The sequence below is a fragment of the Petromyzon marinus genome, unplaced genomic scaffold, assembly GCF_048934315.1.
Source record: "Petromyzon marinus isolate PM22_M1 ecotype Great Lakes invasive population unplaced genomic scaffold, UKy_Petmar_22M1.pri1.0 PM_G_Scaffold_176, whole genome shotgun sequence".
Taxonomy (NCBI): Eukaryota; Metazoa; Chordata; class Hyperoartia; order Petromyzontiformes; family Petromyzontidae; genus Petromyzon; species Petromyzon marinus.
In genome coordinates this window covers 30166-48172 of record NW_027422735.1, presented here as the reverse complement: position 1 = coordinate 48172, position 18007 = coordinate 30166, and the positions used below count along the sequence as shown (strand labels likewise).

At 46.8% G+C, this 18007-nt stretch overlaps 2 protein-coding genes across 2 annotated transcripts in view; one reads left to right on the top strand and one right to left on the bottom strand.

Annotated features, from left to right (window-relative positions):
* Nucleotides 1-3356: 3356 nt before the first annotated feature.
* LOC142911268 (dead end protein homolog 1-like) lies at nt 3357-14586 on the bottom strand. The gene is made up of 2 exons (XM_076060311.1): nt 14497-14586; nt 3357-4829 (listed from the first exon to the last, which is right to left on the bottom strand). The coding sequence occupies exons 1-2, from the start codon at nt 14545-14547 to the stop codon at nt 3411-3413; spliced, it is 1470 nt and encodes a 489-aa protein (XP_075916426.1). The 5' UTR covers nt 14548-14586; the 3' UTR covers nt 3357-3410.
* A 210-nt stretch (nt 14587-14796) lies between these two features.
* Nucleotides 14797-18007, top strand: part of LOC142911269 (mutS protein homolog 4-like) — a 28762-nt gene continuing 25551 nt past the window's right edge. Inside the window, exons 1-2 of the mRNA XM_076060312.1 lie at nt 14797-17402; nt 17609-17763. Of these exons, the coding sequence (XP_075916427.1) occupies nt 17398-17402; nt 17609-17763 (160 nt within the window). The 5' untranslated portion in view covers nt 14797-17397. The remainder of the gene's footprint in view (nt 17403-17608; nt 17764-18007) is intronic.

Below are 18007 nucleotides of genomic sequence, written 5' to 3'. Positions count from 1 at the left end.
GTTGACTTGGGATAAACCTCCCCAGGTACTTGGTCCGATTGAAACTGTAAAAATAAAATTGTACCCTTAGGGGTTAGCGTAATGCATCAAAGCAGCACTCCCATCTCGCTGGGTTTGTACAAAATATCTGTGCTATACACCATACTACTTTACAGTAATATACTACTATACTTTAGCTGGAATGTAGCATGTTTATGGTAGAGTGGATTATTTGTAAATTTTGATTGAAAATCCAAAGTGTCTTCAGTTATAAGACTCCATCATTCTTCAAGCTGCATACCAATGTTGAACAAACATTTACATTGCTAAAGGACATTTGCAGATGATACATTATTAATGTTTGAGACAGAGGGACATGCCAATGCACGTGAATGTTTTTCAATAAAACATATCAAAACTATACAGTTGCAATGATATTAAAATTAAATCCAAGCAACATTACCATTTTCCCTGCTCCTTGAGTTTGTGCTCAACACTTTAACGTGTACAGGGCCATGGCGGTGTGGGGGCCGACGTCCACCCCACCGCCCTCGCTGGGCAGGTGGGGCGCGACGTCCGCCCCTTCCGCCGCCTCCTCCACCGCGTCGGTCGGCTCCCGCCGGGTCCCCGCCGACCGAGCGATCGGGCCCCCCGCGCTAGCGCCCTCTCCGAGGGACAGACTCGTGCTGCTGGCTCACGGCCGCACGGAGTGAACCCACGCACCCCCGCGCGCACCGCGGCTATCGCTAACGCAGCGGACAGCGGCATGCTAGCGCCTACACCGGCGAGCGATTACCTCCACGAGCATCCGCGCGCACCGCAGCCGTCGTTAACACGGGGCCCGAACGGTCTAGCACCTGCGGGCGATTATCTCAACGCGCGTCCGTGCACGCTGCGCGCCCACTACGGCTGACGCAGCACGCGGCGGCCCACTCGGGTCCACGCCGACGAGCGATGATCTCAACGCGCGAGCTCCGGCCGCGGCTCCGCCCTCGCTCTCGCCGCGCATCCGCCCACGGAGCCGCTCCGCACGGGAATCACACGCGCACCACACCGATGCTCTCTGCTAACTTTTATTCGTGGCGCAAACCCCGCACCGCCCGGAGGGAATATTCTACGAGCGGAGCCTAGGCCTACCGCTACCCAAGTCCGCAAATGCTCGCAGGCCCCATCACGTACCTCGCGGCCGTGCTCACGGCGTCTCGCGGACGCCGTGAGAGTCGGAGGGACGAAGACGAAAGGGAACTTTGCCTATCGCCGCCTCGTAGCGGCGCTCGCCGGCGTCGCAGATGCCGCGAGCGGCTCGAGAAGGCGGGGAGCGTCGCGCGCGACTCGTCGCCGCCGACCCGGCGAACCTTCGCGCGCCCAAACAATTTGAAGCCAACTCAGGGGCGCCGCAATGTGACTCGCTCTGCGAGGGTCGGCCATTCTCCTGGCACCGGGAAACCGCGGGACTTTCATCCCAGAGACCCTTCGGATGAAAACCCGTCGTGACGGGCAAACCCCCGCCAGGACGCTACGTGTGCGCGCTGCAGGTGCGTACTCGGTGTGGGGGGCCACGGGGGAGTCGAGGCGATGGCGGAGTTGCTCCGAGACCGTGGCACCACAACGGATCGGGAATTGCATTGAAATCCGGCTCACGCAAAAGCACAAAAGGGGCGACCCAACGGGACCTGAAATCAAATCGATTCGCCGAGTCGACAAATGTGCACATTGCCCCGGGGATGGCAACTGACAGTCGAGTATGGAAAATCGTGATGTGAACAGATTCTGTTTATGTGCGACACAACTTCACGCCACATGGTCCCACGGGGAAAGACGGTGGCATAAGTAAATACAAAAACGAACCAGTAAACCATTGGTGATTGAATTTAGATTTAAAGCTTTCGTGACTGCAGGGATTCATATTCTTGGTTCTTTCGGTAAAGTCACATATAAGGAAAACAATAAAATAATAAAAATATAAAACAATAAAATTCTCACGACGTTTCGACTGCAACACAAGCAACCATCATCAGGTGTGAAAACCACAGCAAGAAAATTTGAAAAAAAATTGGTAATGGATCAAAGCTATGAAGGTGATGATCCAGGAAAATTATATTATGATGCTGTGGGAAAAGGTAATAAGTTACTCTAAAGTGCCTGGCCATGGAAACGTTGGTAATGATTAGGAAAAAGTCTTAAATATGTTGACGTGTAAATCAGCAAATCAAATTAAATCCACAGAGGAGGGAAAGAAGGATCCCAAGCATGCGACACTCAGAACCAAAAGTGGCAGAGACTCGGCCGAGAGAGTGGAGAGAGAGGAAGAGACTTTTCAGGACTTTATTTCCACTAAAAAATGTACAAAAAAACATTACAGGAAAAAAACACCTAAATTGAAAATCAATAAAACATCAAACTCTTAACAGCGGTATGTGCATGAAATACAAATGGCACCGGGATAGAAGCTGTGGAAACGAGGCGGTGCACGGACATCTCCGTGTGCAGCAAAGTTGTTCAAGGGTTTTTCAATTTTATAAAGAATCAAATGTTTTGACATCAGAATGCGATGTGAACAATATATATTTTTCTCCCGTACAAAACGAAATGTCAAACACCTGAATTCGTTTTTTCTTCAAGGATTCTGTTGTCGTAGTTATGTATGCAGTCTGCAAGTTTTTTTAATGTGGGCACGTGCAAATATTGTCTGGGTACATTAAAATATATCTTTGAAAATGTGTCCTAGACACTATATTTGAAAGTTAATAAAAGTAGAATTGAAACATTAGCACAATGTAGATTTGTATATTGTAGGGTAGAAATATATTTATCATAGCGATGATCTAACATTGGTTTAATACAATTTATATTTTTACTTAGAATACTTTAGCCATGCAATAGACTAAATATAATGCTTGTGTTTTAAAAGAACAAAAATATATTTACCAGGATTAAAGTTGCGCGAAAGATTTTATAAAATCTGAGGCTTGGAGAATTGCATGCTGGGAATTAAATTGAGACAGAAAGGGGTTAATGCATGCCTTGCAGAGCAGGCGCACGTTACAGAGATTATTGACAAAACAGAATGCGATGTGAACAAAATATATTTTTCTCCGCTACATTTTCAAAACGAAATGGCGTCGACATGTCAAACACCTGAATTAGTTTTTTCTTCAAGGATTCTGTTGTCGGTTTTCATTAAAGTGTAATGACAGGGTGACACCTGCTGACATCACAGGGTGACACCTGCTGACATCACAGGGTGACACCTGCTGACATCACAGGGTGACACCTGCTGACATCACAGGGTGACACCTGCTGACATCACAGGGTGACACCTGCTGACATCACAGGGTGACACCTGCTGACATGACAGGGTGACACCTGCTGACATCACAAGGTGACACCTGCTGACATCACAGGGTGACACCTGCTGGCCTGGCAAGGGCTTAACAGGTACGGCCACAGAGGTAACAACCAATCAGGGAAGGAGGCGCATCTGGGGCAAAGGCAACAGGTGGGGCTAGCCGAGTTACTCCGGTAACCTGCTCGAAAGGTTCCACGAGAGGGCGTGGCCGGAGGCGGGGCCTAGCCACGCCTCTGGCCACGCCCTCTCGTGTAACCTGCTCCGAGGTTCCACGAGAGGGCGTGGCCGGAGGCGGGGGATTCGCATTGTTGAGGATGTTGTAGGCAAGCTGACACGCCACTTCCCGTGCTCCCTCCTCGCTGGAGCTCAGAAATTCGGGGAAGATGCCGGCGCCTCCTCCCACCCCAGGAATCGACATCTTATAGAGGAGGCCCACGGGTATCCCGGGCTCCGAGTAAGCGTGCAGCTCGAAGATTGGGTAGCTGACGCCGGCGGTCTGGCACAGCATCCGCAGCCGCACCTCCCACGACAGCATGGCCGCCTCCGGCAGTGCCTCGAGAGCAATGGGCATGGGCCGCAGGTGGAGGGGTACCCACCACAGCTGCATGCGTGCCCCCCAGCCCCCAAATTGGCTTTGTGCGGCTTTGCCGGTGCCCGTGCACTCCGGCTGCAGCAGGTCTGGCACGGCCGCCTCCATCTCCACCGCCGCGGCCGCAGCCACCCGCTCCGAGATGGCCCAGTCCACCTTGATGGTCCGGCCCCATAGCTGCAAGGTGATTCGAAGGAGCTTCTTCCTGGCCATGGCGGCCGCGCGATGGCTCCGGTACTCGATGAACGCGTAGCCTCGGTTGAGAGTTTTGTCCCAGCGACAGACGCTCATCTTGACGTCCACCACGCCCTCCGTGGCACCGCTCATCGCCATCATCACCTCCGCTCGCTTCTTGTCCTCTGGCAGCCCCCCAATGAAGAGGCGGCGATTGTCCACGCTAAAGTGGACTCCAATGCGGTGTCCGGGACGGATCTCTAATTTGTTGAGTTTCTTGACGGCATCCGTGGCTTCGACGAGCGTCGCGTAGGTAGCGAACGCATAGCCGCGGTTCTCTCCGCTAATCTCCATCATGAGGCGGAGCTGGTAGAGCTTCCCCACCGTCTCCAGCACGGGCACCAGCTCATCCTCGTAGAGGTCGCGCGGGATCCTCCCCAGAAACACCTCGTAGCCACGGGCGGGAGGGGGCCCCTGCCAGTCGGGCGGTGGTCCGATCTTCCTCTGTCCGTTCTCCTGGACGATGTTGTACCCCGTGCGCAACATGCGGTCCAGCAGGACCTTCATACAGGCCATGCCGAGCGCCGATGGTTTGGCTACTACGGTGGTGCCGGGGCGGCGCCTTGGGGCCCGGTGGAGCCCTTGACACTCCGCGCAGTCGCCTCGTGCCGACAAAGCCACGGGGGGAATCAGCTCCTGAAGAGCCAAATCCCCGGCAGGAACTCGCTCGGCCCAAACCTACAGGCCAGAAGTGGAGAGAGGAAGAGAGAGAGAGTGGAGACGGATGGAGAAAGAGAGCCGCGTTTGTTCGGTCCATGGGCCTAAATGTGACGTTAGCGTAGCCTGTGCAGTATGCATACAGCGCTTTTGTCAATCCACTGCTGGATGAAGCCCTCCCGCACATTGCGCAGAGGAAACAAGAAACACAAACTCACACGGTTCCCGGCATGCGTTTGTTTGTCCTCGGAAATGTTCACCGAACGATGATTTTGCGTTTCGAGCGGCGCTCACGAGGCGGCGTTTGACTTCGCGCGGTGAACTTCGCCCGTGATGACGTCACTGGGCACGACAGGAGAGGTCGGCGCTGACTTTTAGCGCCGGTTTTTTTCTCCCCATCCAATAGTCCATGAGACGCTTCAAAATGAGACCGTTTTGCCGGTATCAAAGTATGACAATATAAGAAGAGATTTGATCCTTTTTTGGCAATAAAACGGGTGTTTAGATGTTCAAACACCAAACAGAAACCTTCTTCAATGAATCTTAAGATCTGTTTTATTGCCAGAAAGGATACAACCTATTCTTATTTTTTCATAGCCCATGAGATGTCTCCTTTGTCGGTACCATGTGAGGTGGCCTACATTGAGCAGTTTCAATTTCTCTATGTGGCCAGTGATAAACAAATGCAATGAGTGAGACTATCAAGTAATTTACTTTCATTTTCCATCCAAATAAATGGGTACGACTGAAGTTTTGCTACCTTAGGTGGTACCGAGTTCTGCTCTGGACCATGAGTGGGCCGTTTAATCAATTTTGGCCAGTTTTCAACATTGTTAGGTCCCTAATAGCAACGTGAGCTGTTGTACTACAATTGTGTTCATATTGGATCATCTTTACAACAGAGCAGACATGCAGACAGAGCTAATGCTTAATGCTTTCAAACCCTCATTGTTGAAATGTGAGTTTACTTGCAAATGGAATCACAGTCCCAAATCATGACCGCAGAATGGTTGGAGCGAGTTGTTGGGGAGGGTGGTGGGTCGGGGGTTGAATTGCCATCATCAAAGCAGCACACGCCCCACCTTATGAACCACACAGAGTAATCACGTGAGACAGACGTTGTATAGAAATGAGTATTGTTGTTGTAGCGTTCACCAAAACGATCCAGGATATCTTCTTTGGTTCTTTCGGTAAAGTCACGTAGAATGAGAATAAAATAATAAATTGATAAAATAAAATAACACAAAAAATCCTCACGACGTTTCGGCCACAACACAAGCGGCCTTCATCAGGTGAAGGGACGAGACTGTCTGGAGGACAGCGCTGGAGCGAACAAAGCCAAGCTCAGATCGCGACCTTTAAGCTGTGTGAGAAGAAACAAAGCGCCTTGACAAAGGAATTAGCTTGGAATTTAGCATTGAAACGGCTGAGTGATTAGCTTGTGACTGGTCACAGAAATGGCTATGTTAAAGTCAGCATACACATTCACAGAGGCATCTATTACAAATCAAACAGGAGAATTTAGCATTGAAATAACTAGGAGAATTTAGCATTGAAATAGCTGAGTGATTAGCTTGTGACTGGTCACAGAAATGGCTATCTTGAAGTCAAAGCCTACACATCTGAGCTATTCACAGTAACTGGGTATACACTACACTATATAATGAATACTATATAGTGAACCAATAAAAAACTAAAATATAAATTACCTCAATGTTATCAATAAAGTCTATATATTCTCCAATCAGCTAAGCTACCAACAATAAGTCGTTATATATCACAATTCTATATGGCGAAAAAATGGGTGGATTCTTACCCTCAACTTTAGCACGTACACCAGGCTCTCAGCCTCTCAGGGCTAATGGTTACTCCGACTACACAATCCGCAAAGCCATCACTCCAGTCATGAAGGATCCTCTTGTGGATCCACTCAAAACCATCACCTTATCCTACATTGCAGGGGTCACTAAAAAGATCTCCAAAATCCTGAATAAATACAAGATCCAGGTCCGATGCAACACAGTACATAAAATACGTGATCTGATTCCATCTGTAAAAGATGCTGTTCCAGACATACAGTACCTGGGCGTTTACAAACTAAAGTGCCTCTGTGGTAGTAGCTACATTGGAGAAACCAAACGACATATCTCGGACCGCATCCGCGAACATAAAGCAGACTTGAAACACGGTAGAACGAACTCCTCTGCCGTGGCAGATCACTGTTATAATTCAGTGGGCTCACATGACATTGACTTCTCCAAGACGGAGGTTCTTTGCAAACCAACCGGCTACCATGAGAGATTTGTTCATGAGGCCATTCACATATACAAGCACAGAGACAATTTCAACCGAGAAGATAGATTCTGGCTTAGTAACCATTGGAAAGATGTTTCAAACCATTTCCGTTCTTAATTTTGGTACCGCCAAAGGTGGTCTAATGATGTAGATGACTTCCCCACGCTCAGATTTTAATCTGGCTGAAAGAAAAAAATCATCCAATCCAAATCGATGTTATATCTGCCGAGTTTCCAAATCCAGAGGAAGACCCAAAATCTGTTTGCAGTAGTGACCGCAAATATGATTCATGGACCATGCGGAAACCTTAATGTCAATGCAGCAGCATGTATGAAGGACATAGAGAGCAGCAAGAAATATCCGAGACAATTTATTAAAGACACACAAACTGGAGATGATGGATATCTTCGCTATAGAAGGTGAGCTCCAGCAGACGGTGGATACACAGCAAGACTGAAGATTAGAGGCAACACGGAAATCGAAATGGACAACAGGTGGGTTGTTCCGTATTCTCCGCTTCTTTCTAAAATGTTTCAGGCGTAGATGTGTTGACCACGCTCCACCTCCTCCAGTCAGTGTGTGTATCATGGTGTGTCAGTGTGTGTGTCAGTGTGTGTCCGGCAAAACAACCCCCTACCTCCTCGCGGTGCCGGACGGGCAACTCTGTCGTGGACAGTGCTGTGGGGGGAGATCCAATTTTGATTGGCTCCTCCCCTCATGGCATATGTGTCCACCACAGGGGCTAAACGGGGGCTCTGGACGGGTGCGAGGGGCTGGTAACCCCTCCACCATCAATTAATTACCACGAAACCACGAATTAAACTGAAATATGTAACTAATAAGCTTGTGCCGGAGGCCCCGGGGGGCCAGGCGTCTATGACGTCTCCTGGCCAAACCCCAATTGGCGGAGCCAGGAGATTGAATACCTACCCTCGGGGCTACTCCAGAAACAACGAAAAGCCACTACGGGTGGCCACGTGGAATGTTCGAACGCTCACTGCAGAGGAGAGGCTGCCACTCCTCTGTCGGGAGCTGGACCGGTACCGCCTGGATCTATGCGGCATTCAGGAGGTCCGGTGGACCGGCTCTGGCTCCTGCCACCATGAGGGGTGGACAGTCCTCTACTCGGGGCAGCAGACTGCCAAACAACAGGGTGTGGGTCTTCTTTTGAACAAAAGAATGAAGGGGGCGTGGGAGCGTGGCGGTGAGGTGTGGGAAGCTGTAAGCCCCAGGCTACTTTGGGCTCGCCTTCCCATCAACCGGAGGCGAGGAATGGTGGTCGTGGTTACTTATGCCCCCACCGAAGATGAACATCCGTGGAGGGATGCAGGCAAAGCCGATGAGTCAGATGCCTTCTATGACCTCCTGTCACAGGTGCTGGCTAAAGTGGCCCCTCAGGATAGAGTCATCATGTTGGGTGACTTCAATGCCCGAGTTGGTCATGATACTGGCACCTGGTCTGGAGTGATTGGAGGGCATGGGCCAGATCAGCCCAATAACAACGGTAGGAGGCTGCAAGATTTTTGTGCAGCCCATGGGCTTGTAATTACCAACACGCTGTTCCGGCATCGGCGCATCCACACAACATCATGGATGCATGCCGGGTCCAAGCAAGAACATCTGCTGGACTACATAGTGACGGACCAGCGAATGCGAGCCCATGTCCTTGACACCAGGACCTACCGTGGAGCTGATCTGCCCTCTGACCATCGACTAGTCATCTGTAAGATGCGCCTGCCATTCTTCCACTCCGGTGGTGGGTGTACACCCAGGACCCCATTCCAACATAAAGTGGCCTGGTCTCAGTTATCTGATGAAAGTTGCAAGCGAGAATTTCATCATCGCTTGCGGCTGGGATTGGCATCGTCCCCGACTCCTCCTGATGTCGAGGGTAAATGGGCGAGGTTTAGGACTGTGACTCATGCAGCTGCAATGGCTGCTTTGGGTACGCGGTCCAGACCTCCCCAGAGACCCTGGCTGACAGAGGAGGTGTTCAGGATGGTTGAGAAAAAGCGACAGGCCCACTGTCATCGGCTACAGAATCCCACGTCAGAGAATGATGAGGCTTACCGCAGCCTTCGCTCGGAGGTTCGGAGAGCCGTGAGGCGCTGCAAGGATGGGTGGTGGTCGCGGGTTGCTGAGGAGATGGAGTCTGCCTCAGTGGCCCGTGATCACAAATCTCTATTTAACTCCATCAAAAAAGTAACCTGCAGCGCCACACCTATTACCATCATTAGGGGAAAAAATGGTGATCCAATCTCCGACCCCCAGGAACAGGTTCGCAGATTTGCTGAGCATTTCTGTGAGGTCCTGGGGGAGGGAAAATCCCTCAGCCAGGAAAACATCGTGGCACAAAGTGAGGATGACCCTGCTGAGGCTGCGGTGCCTCAAATATTGGAAGAAGTCACCCCTGTGAGTGGCTGGCTGAGGTGCCATCCGTTGAGGACAGCAAGTTGGCACAGTAGGGGGCACAGGTGGTGCATCAGCCAGTCGTCTCAGTCAGTCGACCTGTCGCATCTGGGTCTGCCCCGTGACCTCCTGCCAGCGGGCGTTCGACAATTCACGTGGCCTCAAGGTGCACATCGCCTGGCACAAGCGTCGTGGTGATGTCACCGCCACTTAGTGGCGAACTGCGGTTGTTGTTGTTGATAGTGGAGCTGCTGGTAGTATATTTGGAGTGTGCGTGTCTCTGCCTCGTGGTTGCATGGATTTGTTTCTGGTTCCTCCGGTTTCCCCCCCTCCAGATTTAGAATTAACGTCACGCATTTAAAATATTTAACTGCGATACATTTCCACACGATGAAGTCACTTTGTTTTGAGCTTTCATTCGTGATGGCCAGGTCGCTTGTGAAAAAAAGCTACATAGCTCAGTGGGCCTTACCTTGTACAATAAAATAGAAAAACTAGTTTATAGTTTAAGAGAGATTAGTTGGATCTGTCACGTGGGTTATTTTAAAAAAATGTTATTCGTTTCATCAGGTCATGTGCACAGATTACAAAAACATTTGGAGGGAAAAAAAAACATGCTGGCCGTTATGTGACTTCACCGAAAAAGCCAAAGAGTACGTTATGGTCAAGTTTTATCAAAACATTTTTTTAAGGATATTTGCTCTTAATGTGCTTACTTTCCCCCAGCACATTCACTGCATTGTCTTGGTGAATGCGAGGCATCGCGTGGTCATAACCCACCGGGTTATTTTCCCCTTAAGTGTCAAGAGATTGACATTCTCAATGGAAATCATTTCAGGTATTCACTGAAAGTGTCAGAGCTGAATGTTCAGGATAAAACTGAACATTCGTGCTAAAGATTGGTGCCATATTGTACGAATATAATTGTGCAAAATACAACCAAAACACAATTAGCACGGTTAGCTACGTACCGCTACAGTCTACATTATAGACTGCCAGTACACTCACTCAGCTTAATAACCATTGCTACAGTCAACATTATAGACTGTCAGTACACTCACCATACTTAATAACCATTACTACAGTCTACATTATAGACTGTCAGTACACTCATTCAGCTTAATAACCATTACTACAGTCTACATTATAGACTGTCAGTACACTCACCATACTTAATAACCAGGCTACAGTCTACATTATAGACTGTCAGTACAAACACCATACTTAATAACCAGGCTACAGTCTACATTATAGACTGTCAGTACACTCACCCAGCTGAATAAGCAGGCTACAATCTACATTATAGACTGTCAGTAAACTCACCATACTTAATAACCGTTACTACAGTCTACACTATAGACTGTCAGTACACTCACCATACTTAATAACCATTACTACAGTCTACACTATAGACTGTCAGTAGACTCACCATACTTAATAACCAGGCTACAGTCTACATTATAGACTGTAGTACACTCACCATACTTAATAACCATTACTACAGTCTACATTATAGACTGTCAGTACACTCACTCAGGTTAATAACCATTACTACAGTCTACATTATAGACTGTCAGTACACTCACCATACTTAATAACCAGGCTACAGTCTACATTATAGACTGTCAGTACACTCACCATACTTAATAACCATTACTACAGTCTACATTATAGACTGTCAGTACACTCACCATACTTAATAACCATTACTACAGTCTACATTATATACTGTCAGTACACTCACCCAGCTTAATAACCATTACTACAGTCTACATTATAGACTGTCGTTACACTCACCATACTTAATAACCATTACTACAGTCTACATTATAGACTGTAGTACACTCACCATACTTAATAATCATTACTACAGTCTACATTATAGACTGTCAGTACACTCACTCAGGTTAATAACCATTACTACAGTCTACATTATAGACTGTCAGTACACTCACCATACTTAATAACCAGGCTACAGTCTACATTATAGACTGTCAGTACACTCACCATACTTAATAACCATTACTACAGTCTACATTATAGACTGTCAGTACACTCACCATACTTAATAACCATTACTACAGTCTACATTATAGACTGTCAGTACACTCACCATACTTAATAACCATTACTACAGTCTACATTATATACTGTCAGTACACTCACCCAGCTTAATAACCATTACTACAGTCTACATTATAGACTGTCGTTACACTCACCATACTTAATAACCATTACTACAGTCTACATTATAGACTGTAGAACACTCACCATACTTAATAATCATTACTACAGTCTACATTATAGACTGTCAGTACACTCACTCAGGTTAATAACCATTACTACAGTCTACATTATAGACTGTCAGTACACTCACCATACTTAATAACCAGGCTACAGTCTACATTATAGACTGTCAGTACACTCACCATACTTAATAACCATTACTACAGTCTACATTATAGACTGTCAGTACACTCACCATACTTAATAACCATTACTACAGTCTACATTATATACTGTCAGTACACTCACCCAGCTTAATAACCATTACTACAGTCTACATTATAGACTGTCAGTACACTCACCATACTTAATAACCATTACTACATTCTACATTATAGACTGTAGTACACTCACCATACTTAATAATCATTACTACAGTCTACATTATAGACTGTCAGTACACTCACTCAGGTTAATAACCATTACTACAGTCTACATTATAGACTGTCAGTACACTCACCATACTTAATAACCATTACTACAGTCTACATTATAGACTGTAGTACACTCACCATACTTAATAACCATTACTACAGTCTACATTATAGACTGTAGTACACTCACTCAGCTTAATAACCATTACTACAGTCTACATTATAGACTGTCAGTACACTCACCATACTTAATAACCATTACTACAGTCTACATTATAGACTGTCAGTACACTCACCATACTTAATAACCATTACTACAGTCTACATTATAGACTGTCGTTACACTCACCATACTTAATAACCATTACTACAGTCTACATTATAGACTGTAGTACACTCACCATACTTAATAATCATTACTACAGTCTACATTATAGACTGTCAGTACACTCACTCAGGTTAATAACCATTACTACAGTCTACATTATAGACTGTCAGTACACTCACCATACTTAATAACCAGGCTACAGTCTACATTATAGACTGTCAGTACACTCACCATACTTAATAACCATTACTACAGTCTACATTATAGACTGTCAGTACACTCACCATACTTAATAACCATTACTACAGTCTACATTATATACTGTCAGTACACTCACCCAGCTTAATAACCATTACTACAGTCTACATTATAGACTGTCAGTACACTCACCATACTTAATAACCATTACTACATTCTACATTATAGACTGTAGTACACTCACCATACTTAATAATCATTACTACAGTCTACATTATAGACTGTCAGTACACTCACTCAGGTTAATAACCATTACTACAGTCTACATTATAGACTGTCAGTACACTCACCATACTTAATAACCATTACTACAGTCTACATTATAGACTGTAGTACACTCACCATACTTAATAACCATTACTACAGTCTACATTATAGACTGTAGTACACTCACTCAGCTTAATAACCATTACTACAGTCTACATTATAGACTGTCAGTACACTCACCATACTTAATAACCATTACTACAGTCTACATTATAGACTGTCAGTACACTCACCATACTTAATAACCATTACTACAGTCTACATTATAGACTGTCGTTACACTCACCATACTTAATAACCATTACTACAGTCTACATTATAGACTGTAGTACACTCACCATACTTAATAATCATTACTACAGTCTACATTATAGACTGTCAGTACACTCACTCAGGTTAATAACCATTACTACAGTCTACATTATAGACTGTCAGTACACTCACCATACTTAATAACCAGGCTACAGTCTACATTATAGACTGTCAGTACACTCACCATACTTAATAACCATTACTACAGTCTACATTATAGACTGTCAGTACACTCACCATACTTAATAACCATTACTACAGTCTACATTATATACTGTCAGTACACTCACCCAGCTTAATAACCATTACTACAGTCTACATTATAGACTGTCAGTACACTCACCATACTTAATAACCATTACTACATTCTACATTATAGACTGTAGTACACTCACCATACTTAATAATCATTACTACAGTCTACATTATAGACTGTCAGTACACTCACTCAGGTTAATAACCATTACTACAGTCTACATTATAGACTGTCAGTACACTCACCATACTTAATAACCATTACTACAGTCTACATTATAGACTGTAGTACACTCACCATACTTAATAACCATTACTACAGTCTACATTATAGACTGTAGTACACTCACTCAGCTTAATAACCATTACTACAGTCTACATTATAGACTGTCAGTACACTCACCATACTTAATAACCATTACTACAGTCTACATTATAGACTGTCAGTACACTCACCATACTTAATAACCATTACTACAGTCTACATTATAGACTGTAGTACACTCACCAAACTTAATAACCATTACTACAGTCTACATTATAGACTGTCAGTACACTCACCATACTTAATAACCAGGCTACAGTCTACATTATAGACTGTCTACATTATAGACTGTCAGTACACTCACCATACTTAATAACCATTACTACAGTCTACATTATAGACTGTAGTACACTCACCAAACTTAATAACCATTACTACAGTCTACATTATAGACTGTCAGTACACTCACCATACTTAATAACCAGGCTACATTATTATTCACAAATTAAATCGTTTGTATTTGATCAATGTCCCATAGCCTCAACACTGCCCCATAGACCCAACACTGCCCATAAATTCAACAGTGCATATTTAAACTATCTGCGAATCACGGGCTGGACATTTGAGGCCACTTTTTACCTCACGTTTTCCCTCACGAGAGGCGATCTCGCACCCCTGGGGGGTCGTCATCGTCGTTAATTTCTGCTCCGAAATAAAAAAAAAATTCAAATCCGCACCTCACGACTCTCAAAATGGCGCCTGGCCGAGGAGGAGTCTCAAAAATTTGGCGGGAAAAAAAATCCCGCGTCACGTGGCTAGGGAGGAACCAAATCTGATTGGCTCCAAGTCGCCGCTTGGACCAATCAGAGAGCTCCAAGCGCCTCGCCTCACAGCAGCTCCGTTCCTGCACTGATAGATCACTGCAGAAGGTCTCTCGTCTATAGTTGAATAGTGTAATAGTGTGTGTGTGTGTATCTGTGTGTGTCTGTGTGTGTATCTGTGTGTATATGTGTGTATCTGTGTGTGTATCTGTGTGTACGTATGTGTGTGTGATGTGTGTGTCTCTGTGTGTGTGTCTCTGTTTGATGTGTGTGTGTCTGTGTGTCTCTGTGTGTGTCTCTGTGTGTGTGTGTCTCCGTGTGTGTGTCTCTGTGTGAGTGTCTCCGTGTGTGTGTGTACGTGTGTGTCTCTGTGTGTGGTGTGTGTCTCTGTGTGCGTGTCTCTGTGTGTATCTGTGTGTGTGTGTCTCTGTGTGATGTGTGTGTCTCCGTGTGTGATGTGTGTGTCTCTGTGTGTGTGTCTCTGGGTGTGTCTCTGTGTGTGATGTGTGTGTCTCTGTGTGTGTCTGTGTGTGTGTATGTGGGGAGCGGTAGTGTAGTGGTTAGCGCTACGCCGCGCTACGATTCTCTGAACCGGTCCTGGGCCTCCCCTAGGTCGACTCAGCCTCAAATGAGTACCTGGTGTAGTGGTGTGTAGTAAACATCACCACTGGGGGAGACAAAGGCGGTCGGGCGTGGTGTTGGCCACCCACCCCCTCGTGTGCCGTGCCGGCCCTTATAGGTGCTGCTACTCGCTTACAGCACTCGCCCCTACAGATTGTTAAGGCTGTACGGGGGGTCTTTGTGTGTGATGTCTGTGTGTGTCTTGTGTGTGTGATGTCTGTGTGTGTGTGATGTCTGTGTGTGTGTGATGTCTGTGTGTGTGTGATGTCTGTGTGTGTGATGTCTCTCTGTGTGTGATGTCTCTGTGTGTGTCGTGTGTGTGTGATGTCTTTGTGTGTGATGTCTGTGTGTGTGTGTGTGATGTCTGTGTGTGTCTTGTGTGTGTGATGTGTGTATGATGTCTGTGTGTGTCTTGTGTGTGTGTGTGATGTCTGTGTGTGTGTGATGTCTCTGTGTGTGTGATGTCTCTGTGTGTGTGATGTCTCTGTGTGTGTCGTGTGTGTGTGATGTCTGTGTGTGTGTGATGTCTGTGTGTGTGTCGTGTGTGTGTGATGTCTTTGTGTGTGTGTGATGTCTGTGTGTCTTGTGTGTGTGTTGTGTGTGTGATGTCTGTGTGTGTCTTGTGTGTGTGTGTGATGTGTGTGTGATGTCTGTGTGTGTATTGTGTGTGTGTGTGATGGCTGTGTGTGTCTTGTGTGTGTTTGTGTGTGTGTGTGTCTTGTGTGCGTGTGTCTTGTGTGTGTGTGATGGCTGTGTGCGTGTGATGTCTGTGTGTGTCTTGTGTGTGTCTGTGTGTGATGTCTGTGTGAGTCTTTTGTGTGTGTGTGTGTGATGTCTGTGTGTGTGTCTGTGTGTGTGTCTGTGTGTGATGTCTGTGTGTGTGATGTGTGTGTGATGTCTGTGTGTGTATTGTGTGTGTGTGATGGCTGTGTGTGTGATGTCTGTGTGTGTCTTGTGTGTGTCTGTGTGTGTCTTGTGTGATGTGTGTGTGTGTCTTGTGTGTGTGATGTCTGTGTGTGTCTTGTGTGTGTGTGTGATGTCTGTGTGTGATGTGTGTGTCTCTGTGTGTGTCTGTGTGTGTGTATGTGGGGAGCGGTAGTGTAGTGGTTAGCGCTACGCCGCGCTACGATTCTCTGAACCGGTCCTGGGCCTCCCCTAGGTCGACTCAGCCTCAAATGAGTACCTGGTGTAGTGGTGTGTAGTAAACATCACCACTGGGGGAGACAAAGGCGGTCGGGCGTGGTGTTGGCCACCCACCCCCTCGTGTGCCGTGCCGGCCCTTATAGGTGCTGCTACTCGCTTACAGCACTCGCCCCTACAGATTGTTAAGGCTGTACGGGGGGTCTTTGTGTGTGATGTCTGTGTGTGTCTTGTGTGTGTGATGTCTGTGTGTGTGATGTCTCTGTGTGTGTGATGTCTCTGTGTGTGTCGTGTGTGTGTGATGTCTGTGTGTGATGTCTGTGTGTGTGTCGTGTGTGTGTGATGTCTTTGTGTGTGATGTCTGTGTGTGTGATGTCTGTGTGTGTCTTGTGTGTTTGATGTGTGTGTGATGTCTGTGTGTGTCTTGTGTGTGTGTGTGATGTCTGTGTGTGTGTGATGTCTGTGTGTGTGTGATGTCTCTGTGTGTGTGTGATGTCTCTGTGTGTGTCGTGTGTGTGTGATGTCTGTGTGTGTCTTGTGTGTGTGTGTGATGGCTGTGTGTGTCTTGTGTGTGTGTGTGTGATGTGTGTGTGTGTGTCTTGTGTGTGTGTGTCTTGTGTGTGTGTGTGATGGCTGTGTGCGTGTGATGTCTGTGTGTGTCTTGTGTGTGTCTGTGTGTGATGTCTGTGTGAGTCTTTTGTGTGTGTGTGTGATGTCTGTGTGTGTGTCTGTGTGTGTGTCTGTGTGTGATGTCTGTGTGTGTATTGTGTGTGTGTGTGTGATGGCTGTGTGTGTGATGTCTGTGTGTGTCTTGTGTGTGTCTGTGTGTGTGTGATGTCTGTGTGTGTCTTGTGTGATGTGTGTGTGTGTCTTGTGTGTGTGATGTCTGTGTGTGTCTTGTGTGTGTGTGTGATGTCTGTGTGTGTGTCTGACAGGTGATCCGCTCTTTTGAAATCGGATGAGGTAATCTCGCAGATCCTCATCGTTTGAGCAGCGTTAAGCCCCTCGCACAGATTTGAATATTCCCCAAGCTTCCTAATCACTGCCAGGCTCAGGCGTTAACATCTCCTAGCCACCGTGATGATGATGATGGTGGTGTAACACACGACCTCTTGCTGTATACCAGGTGAGGTAGTCAACATCTCGCTCACCCCCAGGCTTGGTTGCAGGATGTCCACGAAGGGTCCCAAGTACTCGTTTGGCCTACTGCTGGATTCTCCTCCCCGGCGCACAAAGACCAGAGCCAAGCTACACAGCACCACCGCCTCCGCCTCCTCGTCTTTGCTCAGCTCCACGCCCGCGGCACGCCACTCCAGGATGCAAGGTCAGAGAGAGTGCAGGAGGGCAATCAGCGGCGGAGCCAGGGGGCGGGGGGGGTGACAGGGTTAGACAATTGTCACCCCCGAAAAAAAAATAAAAAATCGAAAAATCTGAAACATTGTGCGTGTAAGTGCACGACACTCGGTCCGGCGGACTTCGTGTAACTGCACCATCAGAGCGTGTCGCCAAACCGATGGCGTCTGGTTCAAGCCTGACTCTCTAATCATCTTCTTTGGTTCTTTCGGTAA

Coding starts and splice junctions, on each gene's coding strand:
- LOC142911268 (XM_076060311.1), bottom strand. CDS start 14,547: ATGACGACCCCCCAGGGGTGCGAGATCGCCTCTCGTGAGGGAAAACGT. Junction 4,830..14,496: donor CTCGTGAGGGAAAACGTGAG/GTAAAAAGTGGC, acceptor TCTGGCCTGTAG/GTTTGGGCCGAGCGAGTTCC.